This window comes from Phaenicophaeus curvirostris, chromosome 1, assembly GCF_032191515.1.
Source record: "Phaenicophaeus curvirostris isolate KB17595 chromosome 1, BPBGC_Pcur_1.0, whole genome shotgun sequence".
NCBI classification, from domain to species: Eukaryota; Metazoa; Chordata; class Aves; order Cuculiformes; family Cuculidae; genus Phaenicophaeus; species Phaenicophaeus curvirostris.
The window spans coordinates 191814056-191827931 of NC_091392.1; the positions used below are offsets into that span (position 1 = coordinate 191814056).

Sequence of the window (13876 nt, forward strand, 5' to 3'; positions counted from 1 at the left end):
ATGGTATAACTCTACAGCGAGACAGGGAAACAAGCCAGTATATATACCAGGTGACGTCCAAAATGGCATCCTTTCATCGTTGCAATAGCTGGCAGCCTACTCCCTGCCAACCAAGCTTGTTTTATGTATTGTATAGAAATTCTTGGCTTAAACCAAAGCACATGAAACTGGGAGCCTTCATTGTCTTCTTCCTTACCCAGACAATTCCCTGCTTGGGGTGGATGCTAAGTCCACATGATGAATCCATGTAATCACATTATAAAACCCTTGATGTCTGGGTTTGTATCTGCTGCAGTTCTCCCATGCTGGGAGAATGGGAGAGCGGAATACTTTGTTTCCTTTCCCATAAACCAAATCTGTCTTTTCATCCATTTCAAACACTATGTCTTCTGTTGGGCTGTGTGAAATGCACTCACTGATTTCAAGTTGATAAGCAGGGAACAGTGAATACATATTTCTTGATGAAAGTGGCTTGCAAGTTTTAACCCTGCAGCCAAATGTTCTTTGAATATTGTAAGAAATTTGTCATTTGACAGGCAGAGCTAAGCTCCTCAAAACCTTATCTTTCCTGGGGTTGTGTGAAGGGCAGGGCATACTAGTAAATCTGCTGTGAATTTACTGTGTCCTCTTGTTGCCTGCAGGTCCTGTGGCTGGAGAACGACATGAGGTCCTTTGTTCAGTCTGTTGCCCCTGGGTTTCAGCAGACAATGGGTAGTAAGGCCCCAGTTGAAGACCTATTGATGGACAATATTGTCAAACTCAATCTGCCCTACACTGAAATGTCCAGTGAAGATATCCGGTAGGTTGCTGTTTCAGCCCCAAGTACAGTCGGTGGACTGAATCCAGACTGTGTTTGCTTCATATATGTGGCAACGTCTCCCTCCAGTGACCAGATGCAGGATCTATAGCATTTTGAGAAGAGCTCCTTTAGCTCAAATGGCTATTCCTGTTACATTTTGGGCGTGAAGGACTGTAGTTCACTCCCAGTGTGGACTCTGTGTGTGGCCAAGAGGTGGCATGTGTAATTACATCCCATTGCACCAAGTACCTATTTACATGACCAGGATCTGATGATCCTCTGGGTACAATAACACAGCTGTCTCCTGTTTTTTTGTTTCTCTGTTGATGCCATCCCCAGCCCCACAAACACTGAATCATGGAGACTGAACGACTATTTAACCTATCATGAACAGACTGTTTCACTAACATTGCTGTGAGTGTACAATGCTGTAGTGAGAGACCATCACCCTCTTGTAGTTGGTGTTTTGGAGACTTCACTTATTGAAAAACGATGAGTTGATGCAGCAAACATAGCAAACATGAGTAACCACTTTTGAGGTGGTTTTGAATACTATTGGGACATTACAAACATATGACATTGGTGCTGGCCTCTTCTTCCAAGTGACAGGGGACAGAACAAGAGGAAATGGCCTCAAGCTCCACCAGGGCAGGTTTAGGCTGGACATTAGGAAAAAATTCTTCACAGAAAGGGTCATTGGGCACTGGAACAGGCTGCCCAGGGAGGTGGTTGAGTCACCTTCCCTGGAGGTGTTTAAGGCAGAGGTGGATGAGGAGCTGAGGGGCATGGTTTAGTGTTTGATAGGAATGGTTGGACTCGATGATCCGGTGGGTCTCTTCCAACCTGGTTATTCTATGATTCTGTGATTCTAAGGACAAGCAAAGTTTTGACCTTTTGGACATTTTAACTGCATTTTCTTCTAGCAGATCAGCTCCTCTATTTTGACCAATTGTGAACAATTACTTATTGGTTGTTGGCTTTCCTTTCAGTTCTTTAGTTAGGTCACAAAAAATATCTTTACAGAAAATTTCTATCTTTCCCTGATTCAGCCCAAAGGAAATACCAATCTCTTTGCTTAGTGAAGGCTACTGCCTTTTGGTCTTTTAAAGGAAATACACTGAGGCAAACATCACCACCAACTTCTATGTCGTCAATGAGCCATGGCTTTTCTCCCTGGCATGGTGTTCTGGGGCACACTCCGTGACCACCAATACTGTCCACATGCTGAAGAATCTCAGGCAGCCACTATTCCTCATGGTAAGAAAAATTCCTTCTCCCTCCCAGGAGTAGGAAGTAGGGTTGGGGTGTTCATAGTTATCTTTGGAGACCGTGGGCCAGTTCATGTTGAATAAAGGATCCTTCACTTGAAAAGGACCTCAGTTGAAACCTGACTTCCCACACCCTTCTCAAACTTGGTTGTGTTCCACAAACCTGCTTACTTGCTGGAAGCATTTTTTTTTCCCACATAATTTGTCAGTTCTCTATTCTGCCTTGGACAACCAATAGGACTAAAACAGCACTTGGGACACTGGTCCCACCAGAATCTCTTTTGCCTAAAAGGTTACTACTTTAAATAACTGGTTTCACACTCTTGAAGCAGATTTTATGACGCTCCCATACAGACAACTGCAGTGTTTCAGTCCATTCTGAGGGTGGGTGAAGGTCCAGTCTAAGGATTAATTTTCAGATCCTCTTAGACTTAAAGCAGGGGCCATCTCAGATCCTCTCTAGTGTTCACTGAAGGACAATCTTTGCAGAGAAAATGAGATGCCACCAGTTGATGTTAATGTTGGAGGGAAGCACAGAGAGCTATAGGGACTGCCTGTACAAACAAGAGGTCCCTGTTATACTCACCGTGATGTGATACAATCTTCTTGGTCACATAATAGACCTGATTTTATGAAGGGTAATCATAGAATAGAATCATAAAATGGTTTGAGTTGGAAGGGTCCTTAAAAATCACCTAATTCCAACCCCCTTCCCATGATCTGGCACCAACATCCACTGGTGAGTGCCCACTTTGAAATGACACCAAATGTTTTAAACACATGAGGGATGCTGCTGCACACGCAAACCAGGCAGTTGAATAGCAATATTTGAGTGGCAAGACAGAGCTTGAGAAACTTTTGTGCATATCTTGGGGTCTTTGGTGGTGAACATATCCTCTGTTGTTCTCTTCCAGACTCCACAACAGTACAACATCATGTGGATCCTGACAGATCTGACCTCTGTGCTGCTCATCTCACTCATATTTGCTCTGCACTGGTAACTACCAAGTTGCTAATGGCCTTCCTAACTTAATCTTTTGCGCCAAGTGGAGGGAAGGAGGGATGCTTCAGGTGATCTGAAGGGCTAAAACTATTCTTGAGAATAGTTTCCCCTTAGGAAATAGAAGAAAACACTGAAAATCTCAAAAGATCTCTTTGCTTCTCCTGCTTGCTCTCATCTTCCCTTTTTGTTTTGGCACCTCAGTCATTGGCTACCTTCAGGATTCAGTGGAGACCTAGTGGATTTACAGTAGCAACATAAAACGGTTATCAAAGCTGATGGGCTGAGAAAGGAATAATTTTTTTCCTGTTATTACTGTTTAGACACTGTTGCACTGGACTGACCTAGGAGGAAAGCTCTCAATATTAATATTTGAGCAGCCCATGTATATCTGCGTATGCCAGAGTCCCTGAGATAATCCATCCTCACAAACAAAAATGTCTGAGTGTGTCACAGACACCGCATTTTGTTTCCTTCTATAGTGTCAGAGGCATTGCTTCTGGTTGATAATTGGGAAATATAGGATTCATGGGACAGGCTCACTTCATAAAGTTGGGTTGGGCTGCTGGGTGCTCTGCTCCGCCATGGCTGGATGAAGAACTTGTTTGTACTTTTATCCAATGGTGACTAAGGAAAGCAGGAGGTACTGGGCTCAGCTTTTCAGCTAGCTGGCTGTGGGTGAGGGGAAAGACTAACCCAGGGAGCCCAGGGGTGTCTTCTGCAGGGGTGCTGGCAGCACACCTGTGCTGCAGGTGACAGCAAGGGGAAACGTCAGGAAGCTCCTAGGTGAGCAGTCTAGATTGCATCCCTGCAATGTATCATCACCACCGTCAGACCTTCCCATGCCTGTCTCCTCCAGGCTCCTGTTCATGTCGTGTGTGCATTTCCCAGGGCCCTTCAGATGCTTCTGATCTAGCCAAATAACAGCCTCTCCTGGGCTGACATTGTAGGAAGGGCATTCCCAGCCCTGCCATCAGTGCTGCCTGTGAGCGCTCCGTGGTCTTCTTTGTCAGATTTATGAAAGCACTAAAAATCATGATTTTTCAATTTCCCTTGTTGCTTTGGAACCAATGTCTGCAAAATTTGTAGGCCTTCAGAGATTCTAAATATTTCTTGGAAAGCAGGGCTCAATCAGAAGGTAGCCTTAAAAATGCTGTTGCACATATTAAGTGCAAGTGGTTAGACTCCACAGACATAATCTGGAGTCCCTTCTTGGTGAGGACCTGAGTAAATATCAAAACACGAGGGCAGTTCTTGCCCTGACAAAGTAGAAAAAAAGGTGTCCAGGTCATCAGGGAGCTGCAAGGGGAACCACAGCAAGTGGTGGCCTGACCCAAATGCTTTGCCTCATGCAGGTGGCGAGAGCGGAGTTTCTCCTGCTGTGCCCATGATGGTGGCCTGACGCTGGAGAGTGGCACCTACAACAAGTTCAGAACAGGTGAGGAGGGCAAGGAGAGCCAGGAGCCACCTTCTGCTCAGTCACTAGGGTCCTGGTTGATGGTGCGACCATGTCTAGGCACTGGGTCCAGTTCAGGCTCTCCAGTACCAAACAGGTGGTTACAGATTGCAAGGAGCAAACTGGGACCACTAAGCTGGAGGATGGGACATTTGAGATTGGGATTTGCTCAGTGGGAGAGAAGGTCAAGGAGCATCTTATCACTGTCTACAACCATCTCATGAGAGGCTGTAGAGAGGATGGAGCCAGACGCTTCTTGAATGTGCAGTGACAACAGCACAAGAGGAAATTTTGTCTAGGTATAAAGAGAAAAAAAAAAGAAATCTCCATGAGGCAGGTCACATACTGGAACAGGGACCCAGATGGACGGGGAATATCAAAGCCCTGATTAGCCTCATCTAATTGGCCTTGCTTCAAGTACAGGTTGGGGCAGAGAACTCCAGGTGTCTCCTCCAACATGTATTACCCTATGATGCTGTGAAGAGAGAGGCAAGAGGCACTGAACAATCTTGAGTTCCCAAGGCAGGATGGGATCAGCTGGAGAACCTCACATGCACCAGGTTTCTGCATTCATGGAGTGATATCATCTAGACAAAATGACCCGACTTGGGCTGCATGTATTTTCATCCAGATTCTGTTTGCTCATGATGGCTGGGAAAACAACTGCAGGTGTTTTGGTAGCTCACCTTGTGTCCTCTTTTCCAGAGCTCAGCGACATGCCTGCTGTCATGACCTGACAGGCAGGGAGGGGACACAGACCTCCCATCTTGATGAGGACTAGAGAGCAAACTCTCCCTCCTGACACTTCCTGCAATGCGAACACTGATCTGCCCAAGGGGTCTGGCTGGGCTCAGTATTGCCTGGTGAGGAGCAGACATTTGCCTCTGTGACCCTGACGAAGATGAACACCTAGCTTCCTTTCCTACGGTTTTCCTCGCAATCCCATGCCTGGCAGAGATGCCCGGGATCTAGAGGGGCACAGATAGATTTGAAGCCATGAAGAAGCTGTGGACTGTGACGACATGCAACAACCACACAGGAGCCACCATTTCTTTCTAAAACCACTGGCATCCCACAGGGCAATCATCTTGTGATTCCTTCTGCCATGTCTAAGCCCTCTCTCCACAGCTGTATTTTACACATGATATATATACATTTAATTTGTCACTCAAACCACAACAACCTCAGCATTCTCCAGTATTCCTCATTCTCACCTACCCACATTTCTCCCATCAGACCAGCCTTTTCTCCACATGCTTCTCCCCTCCCTCCCTCCCTCCCTTCCTCCCTCCCTTCCTCCCTCCCTCTTTGCAGGTCTACTCCATCCCCGAGAGCACATCAGTCCCACAATGGTCAGGTGCTGCTGGCTGGGTCACTAGGGTCTGTAACTTTCTATAATGCAAGCAGGGGCAGCTTAGGTTTTCCTTTTCTCCACATTTGCCCTGCCACAGACCCTAACAGGACAATCTCTTCCCCTTGGCTGTGGGCAAAGATGTATCTTCCAACGGGTGCTGAAGGAACTTCTGGTGCCTTGGCTATGTACCTACTGGGACTGTGACCATGACACAACAATTTTCTTCACAAGGATTGAGCTGCGTGTGAATTGGTCCCACCAAGTGTCTTGTTTGTTTTTCCCTTGGGAAGGTCTGTATACTTACTCCATACTCTGGAATTTATTGAAATTTTTATTTCTCCCAGTGGCTGCTGGCACGTAGGGTGAAGGGGGTCTATGTCCTACTCTGCAAAGGAGATGTGAGCATCTCTCAGGTTTAAGCCATACATTTCTACTTGAACAGATACTAAGAACATGATTTTTGTAAATTTCAAGTTACGTTTTAAATACATTTTAGCTCTCCTATTTTGTTTTGTTCTCATTTTGGCAAACTGGGAAAAGGGGAGAAAATAGTAGATTGATAGGAATGGTTGGACTCGATGATCCGGTGGGTCTTTTCCAACTTGGTGATTCTGATTCTTTACATAAATCAGGCTATACACATTTTCTGATATATGAGCCTCATTCAGTTCAGTGTTTTTGCTAAATAAAATAATCACAAATAAATTGTGAAAGTGAAGCATTAGATTTCAGAGTTAGCTGTGCTGGAAGGCATTCAAATCTTTCCAAGCTGCAGTTTTGGAGTATTTTGGAGGCTAGAATTGCAAAAAGGCATCATCGTCCTTTGGAAAAGGGCTAAAGGGCTAGTGGATTGGTGTAGAAAGCCCCAGATTTCTGAAACACAGGGAGATGATGCTACTAATGATATTAAAGCCCCTCTTCATACTCTAGAACACAGCTGGTTCATAATTGTTGTGGGTGCCACTCATGTGGAGATGCGTGAGCAGCAAAAATAGGAGGTGGCAAGTGCATGGGTTGAGTGGTGTTGTGCACCATGAGGACCTCAGCCTGTTCCCTGGTGCCCAGATGAGGAACTGTGGTCCCTTCATTACAGCTTTTAGCATGTGTTAGGAAAAGCCACCTCAATGTGCCTTCATCCATGTATCTAGCTGCTGCTTGGCCATTACACAGTGATGTCTGCTGTACTCAGCTTCTCCGTCCTCAGCAGCCTTGTCCAGGCAGACCCTGGCCAGTCAGCCCTGTGGTCCCCAGCAATGCCTTACACCGTGTCACGTCTCAGCTATGATTTTTGTTGTGTCAAAGCTAGCAGGGTCTGGCAACACTGTTAAACATGTGGCTTATACTCTAACTCCTACACAAACTTTCACCCAGTACTTCCTACATCCAGTGATTCAGCTCAGACCTGGACTTTTTGTAGGAAGCAGCCCCTGTCTTAGAGGACAAGCAAAGGAGACTCCTCCAGTGTTTTTTACCCAAACAGAAAAGATTTTACTTGATTTCCAGTCTGAGTATGCTGATGATTTGCTGCATGCTCTCACCAAGAGTCCCAGTCTGCAGGAAGTATTGTCCCCAAGGAGGACCTGGGAGCCCTGAGCCCACTCTTTCCCATGGAGACACCACCACAATTGTTCAGTGCAGAACAGCCTCCCACAAAACACTTGATGATTTTTAATTAGAGTACTTTGCTTGGACATAGTTTTTTCATGTTACAACACTCAGTGTGAATACAAAGAGGCCAGCAGACGTTAATACATATGACACACAGGCACACATGCACAAAGTCCCGGCACCCCCAAAACAGTGGGGTGCATGGGAGGCTGACAGAGCTGTGAGTGGAGGGATGAGGGTGGTGGTGGGAGAAAGCTGGCTCAGGACAGCACTGGAGAACGTTGCTGTGCTGCATCGTCTACTGAGCACGCTGTGGGCAGCAGGGATGGCTGGAGACTCAAAAAAAGCGGTGATGAGAATAATGGGCACATGTCTGAGGACAGGTGGGACCCCTGGAACAGCTAGATCACAGCAGCTCAGGAGGGGAGAGAAGCATCGGAGATGGATGGTGAGAAGGCAGCTTGGCTTCCAGTGTAGCCTTGGCTAGTGTAACCATGGTCCCATCACCAGAGTGCCTTGGGTGGGAGGATGGTGGAGAAAGAGGATCTACTAGCAGCCCCATCTGGCTGGTGGATATCTTCGTGCAGCATCTCATTCGCTTTGGTAGAGCAACCAAGGTCCAAAGTCACTGCTGCATCCCAGTCAGATGTCATGATCCTTGAGGTCTGGTAGGCAGTGCTGCCAACTCTGCCGACCATGTCATTGTGTTGAGGGGACTGAGCCCAGCTGAGTTTAACAGAACAACGCATGACACCTTAAATGTGGACTTCTATGAAAGCAGCCAAGCTCAGCTGGGACCAAGAAAGGTCTCTAACATCTACTGAGATTCACTTAATGTTTGTGACACCAGCACCAGGTCTCGGTGGACAATTCTCACCCCTCCTGTTGCCAACACAATACAAGCAAGTGCTCCTTTGAAGCCTGGATTTTTGAAAGGCACCCCAGGTTCCTTCCCCTGCACCCCCCAGACACAACATACTTTCAGTCTCCCCTCTGCTGGCCGATCCTGTCTGCTCCAAAGCAAGCTGGTCCACGCTGCGTGGCATTGGGTGGAAGACAGGACAAGCAGCCAAGAAAAGATGGAGAAAAGCCCATCAAGGGGTTACCCTCATTGTGCTAGGACTCATAAAGAGCCATTTTATACAGCAACACACACAAAAGCAAAACCAAATCATTAGTTGTTCCCAACTCAGATGACGAAGTCCCTGTTTGAATTACAGCTCAACATCTGCTTGGCCTCAGTCTTCCAAGTATGGGGACTTCAGTACCACTATACATCCATATTGAAGCTTGCAGTAAAGATCCTCCCAAGGTTAATTTGTCTGGGCACAGGAGGCAAAAGGAGATAATTTGTCTTCCAAGCTCCATTTCCAGCTAAGCACGTCAGTTGGAAAAGATGTGCCTTACTCAGCCTCTGGCAATCACGAGTCTGGGGGAATCTCTAGGTGAGGGATAGTACAGCAGGTCACCCTCAGTCCCAAGTCAGTATCCAGATACCGGTACGAAATGCAGGATTTTTTTTTTCCTTTTTAATATTTTAAAAAATAAATAGAAGAAGAAACAAAACTTAAAATTTGTTCTTTAAATATTTTCAGCATTGTACAGACAGTGCTTCAGTACTCTAGCCTGTTTGATCAGTAGTTTGTTTATTCTGATTCCTAGTTAAAATGTGTTCCTCCTAGCCTGCTTTTTCTTTCTGTCCTTCTTAAGCACACAATGTATCCTTTTGTAATGTCAAAAACCAAGCCCCGCAGTGTTCACTGGATATCTTTCCAGCATGAGTCAGGGCTGTGCTATTCCTCTTCAAATCTGAAATGCTCATAACCTCACCAAAAATCCATTAGCATCCCAATAGCTCTCTTATTCTTAAGAAAAAAAACCCAAACCAAACAAAAAACAAACCACACACACATGCACACACACACAAATCCTCTTCCAAGAGCCTTTGCGATGCCATCCATTGGGTTCAGGCAAACCTCCTGCCGGAGTGCCTTTGCTCGGTCACTGCCTGAGAGTGGTGGTGTCCCCTGGAAAACTTTGAGGTGCAAGGTGGAGTTTGAATGCAACGTGGATAAGGAGAATGGGAGGTCAGAGATAGTCATCTTCGCTGGAAGGGGAAGTGGGATTTGAGCCCTCAAGGTCAGAGTCCAGCGAACTCCCTGATGGTGTTCGGCTCATCTTCCACATCTGGGAGGCAAAGGTTCTCCCCCAGCTGCACGGGTATCCCACAGACCTCAGCTGGCGAATTAGACCCATGGCCATATGCCAGTGGCTTCTTGCAGTTCACTTGCTAACCTTTGCACTCCTCTGTTTGCTCATGGCTGTTAGCATCTGGCTGATGTATGAGGTCAAAAGATCATCCATCTTGTACCCCTAAGGAGGAAAGAGAAGATATTACCTGCCTTTAGAGCACAGTTTTCAGTCTCTGGCTTGTGCTTCCTGAACATACAAGCTGCCTGTTGTTGACTTTCAAGTTTTCAGGTACATGTTCTCCTTGGGCAAAATGACACCAACACAAGGAACACAGTCCAAACACAATAATAAAGTGTTAAGATGCAGGAACTCGCTGCCTTAGGATGCTGTTGAGGCTAAGAGTGCTGAGAGCTTTGGATAGGACTTGGATTTTCAAATGGCCAACAAAATCATGAATGCCTCAGATTAATAACAATTAATACAGCAGGAATTTTCATCCTTCATGCTTTGGGTTTAAGTTAGTCTAGCAGGAGATGTATAGCTATGACCATTACTAGGGTCAATCTGGGCAAAGGATATTGGTAAAATAGCCCAAGAGTACTTCCTGGGCCCACATCTGCTCTAACACGCTTTTTAGTCCAGGGAACAGTGCCCCATACTACTGAGATGCCAACATCCCAAGCACCTCAGGCTTGTTCCTAAGTTGGATGATGATAGCCCCAATCCATTGAGCAGAGCCATGGGGAATCCTGAAGAAAAAAAACACATCAGAGGCTCTTCTAAGAGACCACTTTGACCCCAGAGAATCCCTGTGACACAATTTGCTGGAAGCATTTAATTTTGTCTGTCAAAGTCAGCATTTGGTCTAATTATGCCCAGTCCTGAACGTTCCTTACCAGGGATGTCTCGCAGAGCAGCTTGCTTCCTCTCACCAGATTGCCAATGGTTATATGGAAGTATGTGTTGCCACTGCTCCAGTTGGAGATCTTAGTGAAGGGGTGAGTGATGAGAATATCCTGATGGGAACAAAAGACTGACACTCAACATACAAGAGTCTCAACTTCCACACAGAGCCGTGAAGACCTCTCATATCCCTGTTCACTTTCCATTAAAGCAGACCAAGGACAACTACTGAGATGAGACTGTACCGTGGCCTTCTGGAAATGGCAGTGAGATGCAAGACTGGATCCTCCAGTGCTTGTGGAAGACTGCTGTACTAGAATAACCATGTGACTGTTGGAAGTAACTAGTAGGAGCTCATTTACTCCAGCTGCTATCCTGATAACTGTGAAAGGATTAAGGAAAGAGAGCGTGTATCCTCCAGTTACATATAGGGCCCTAACAGTCGATGCTCCCAATCCATCTCATGTTGAAAAAGGCTGGATTGGCTTTATGTCACAAGGAATTTCTGTCTCCAGAAACCTTTCTGGCTATCCAGCCTTTCTAACAAATAAGAATTCCTGAAGTTCTGAACAGCATGGCCTTTGAGATGACCTCTGTGAGGAGTTGGAGAGTGGGCCCAGGAGCATCTGGTGAAGACCTCAGTTTTGCTTACCTTGGTTTTGGGATCAATGAGGCTGACTCCATGCTTATTGATGGCAATTAGAAGGATTTCTGGATAATTTGGCTCTGTAGTTTGCTGTTGGAAATGGGATTAACTGATTAGTGGATGTGTCACGCAGAATCAGACCTCTTCCTATTTCCTCTCTCCTTGTCTTCTCCTGCCTGCACTTGGTGGCCCAGTAATTGCTACTCAGTTTATCTTTTAAAGACAAACATAGAGCTCATTATCAGTAATATTCAGTGCTGTTATACTTAACTACAGGGCTCCTAAATGCATGATAACCAGTGGGTGAGCTGCTGACAGCATTAAGTTACTTGTCATTGGCAAGGAAGAGCTGGTGAACCCCTCACACCTCCTTTCCCCTCTAGTCCTTCTGCTGCTCCTCAAGCTGTGGACCTCCAGGCCAAGACTACACTGCTCTGTGCCTCTCTGATCTCTACATCCAGTTTTCTTCCTGCTGGTAAACCCTTCTCCCAGCCCTGTACCACGAGGTCCTTCAACTTTTTCAATTGATTATATAGAGTACAGCAGAGCAGGGGCTTATGGCCCTGCCATAGATTTCTCAGCTATCAGGTCACTTTTGGTGGAAAAAAACACAGGATATATTCAGATCCCTTTTGCCATCTAAGGTAGACATAACAGAAAATAAGGTGTCCAAGTACAAGCAACTGATGAGTAATTTCAGCAACTTGTTTCTAGACCAGGCTCACTGTGCGATCATTGAGAAGAGGGAGTGGTAATAAAGTGTCCAGAGTACTTGGACAGTACTTGGCCTCTATTATCCTTGATGGGAGTCTGGTGCCATAACTTGTAGTCTGGATTTGGTTCGTGGTGGATACAGACATGTCCTTTGGAAAACCACATGTTCCCTTTGCCTTAGGAAAACAGAAAATGGCTCTTGGCTCTTCAGCAACACAGCTATGAGTGCAGACTCAACAACTGAGACATGCCAAAGCTCTGCAATGCCTGTCTGTGTAAAGAGGCAGGGCAGCAATAACTGAGTGTATTGGTGCTTTACTGATGGAGAGTCTTGCACTCTTTCCTTGCTTGATCAGGGTTGTACCAGTCTGGTCCAGACACTGGGACAACTCTACATACCTAGAACCCCTCTGTGACACAAGGCTCCTGACCTTGGCTAAAAGCTGGCACAGAACCCCCAAGCAGGTCAGGTACCTTTACTTCAAAGAATGCTGATCCAAACGTAGGCCACTTGAAGATAATCTTTAGGAAGGCAAGCTTGGCTTCTTCTCTTGTTTTGCCTGCATGCTTATTGTAGTACGCCACAATGGACTGCAACAGAGAACACATCAGAGCTGGAGGGTTTGCACTGCATAATACCAGGATCAGTTCTAATTTCTGTTCCAGTGACCATTTCACAAAAGTGCTGGCTGGTCACTGGAGGAGTGCCGGGAAGCAAAGCATGCCTTGCTTTCTTAGATGAGCTAAGCTGATTATAAGTTTTGATCCTTCAGTTTATGCAGCAGAGGACACTGAGAGACCTTCAACCCAGAGAAGCTGATAGCTTGCTGGTCAGGCACGTGGCTGAGTTCAAGTCCCAGGAAACTGAAAAGACTTATAAGAATATTTCTTGGCAGTGAGACACCTATGTTACTTTATGGCTCTAAACCTGTTTGTACCTGTGTCACAGCTCTCCCTATGTAATGCTGGGAGAATGATCCCTCTACTCAGCAGTCTGCCTGAAACAACAAACCTTTACATGAGATCATCTCCCAACACATGTCTGGATAGCATTGCATCTACCACTACACCAAACATAACCCACTGCAAGGCACGTATGAATGAACACACGTGTAGAATTCATCCTCTTGGTGATGTTGGGGAGGCTGCAGCTCTGCTAAAGCTCAAAAGGGACCATGGGTCACTCATTATGGCACCCCAATTTTGATGCTGATTGTCAGACAAGTCACTTGAGAAGCTGGGTTTCCCCCAGCCAGGCCTGATATATGTATCAAGCTCCTGTTTTTACCCTTTTCCAGTCATCTGGAGACAACTGTCGGACGAGGTCCTGAGGCACCAGCTCCTTCAGGAGCTTGGGGATGCTAGGGAAATAGGACTTGTCATCCTCAAACTTCACCCGGTAGATAAGAGCTGCGAGCTGCAGGACTTCTTCGCGTGTGCACTTGTGGTAGCCGCGCAGGTACTTTGGTAACTCCTGTAATGGGGGAAAGAACAATTCAGAGATAGAAGAGATGATCACAGACCTTCATCCTCAAAAGTTAAATGGAGTTTGTGGAGGAGCCTAGTCCCTGGTAAAGATGTTCTGCCCTAGGAATACTCACAGCAATTGTGCTAAGTGTGGTGGGGCAGCAGCTGCTCAGCTGAGACTACATTTAAATATCGTCTCTGGTCTAAGAGAGTCTTGTGTTACATGGAACACAGAGGTCCCTGTGTTAGCTATCAAGTGTGCAAATGTACAGTCTTATTCACCCTTTCTCATCCCAGGAAATCTACCCATAGTAACAGCCACTTGGAATTTAATACGTTTTCCGATCATTTTTTTTCAATTTTAAAAATCCATTCCCTCATTATGAAAACAGTCTGAAAATGTGTCAAGTGACTAACCCAAGCATTAAGTGATACAGTCATATTGGGATAATGGCTTTATCCAGGCAA

The 13876-nt window shown here is 46.0% G+C and overlaps 2 protein-coding genes across 3 annotated transcripts in view; one reads left to right on the plus strand and one right to left on the minus strand.

Annotated features, from left to right (window-relative positions):
• GDPD4 (glycerophosphodiester phosphodiesterase domain containing 4) overlaps positions 1 to 7707 on the plus strand; it is a 37666-nt gene extending 29959 nt beyond the window's left edge. For both annotated transcript variants that reach the window (XM_069883295.1, XM_069883296.1), the window contains 5 exons: positions 642 to 799; positions 1909 to 2056; positions 2982 to 3064; positions 4423 to 4505; positions 5229 to 7707. In XM_069883295.1, coding sequence (XP_069739396.1) covers positions 642 to 799; positions 1909 to 2056; positions 2982 to 3064; positions 4423 to 4505; positions 5229 to 5260 — 504 coding nt within the window. In that variant the 3' untranslated portion in view covers positions 5261 to 7707. The remainder of the gene's footprint in view (positions 1 to 641; positions 800 to 1908; positions 2057 to 2981; positions 3065 to 4422; positions 4506 to 5228) is intronic.
• Positions 7708 to 8846: 1139 nt separating this feature from the next.
• MYO7A (myosin VIIA) overlaps positions 8847 to 13876 on the minus strand; it is a 102362-nt gene continuing 97332 nt past the window's right edge. The window contains exons 45-49 of the mRNA XM_069883277.1: positions 13230 to 13415; positions 12416 to 12532; positions 11234 to 11317; positions 10575 to 10694; positions 8847 to 9858 (exon numbers count right to left, since the gene is read on the minus strand). Of these exons, the coding sequence (XP_069739378.1) occupies positions 9769 to 9858; positions 10575 to 10694; positions 11234 to 11317; positions 12416 to 12532; positions 13230 to 13415 (597 nt within the window). The 3' untranslated portion in view covers positions 8847 to 9768. The remainder of the gene's footprint in view (positions 9859 to 10574; positions 10695 to 11233; positions 11318 to 12415; positions 12533 to 13229; positions 13416 to 13876) is intronic.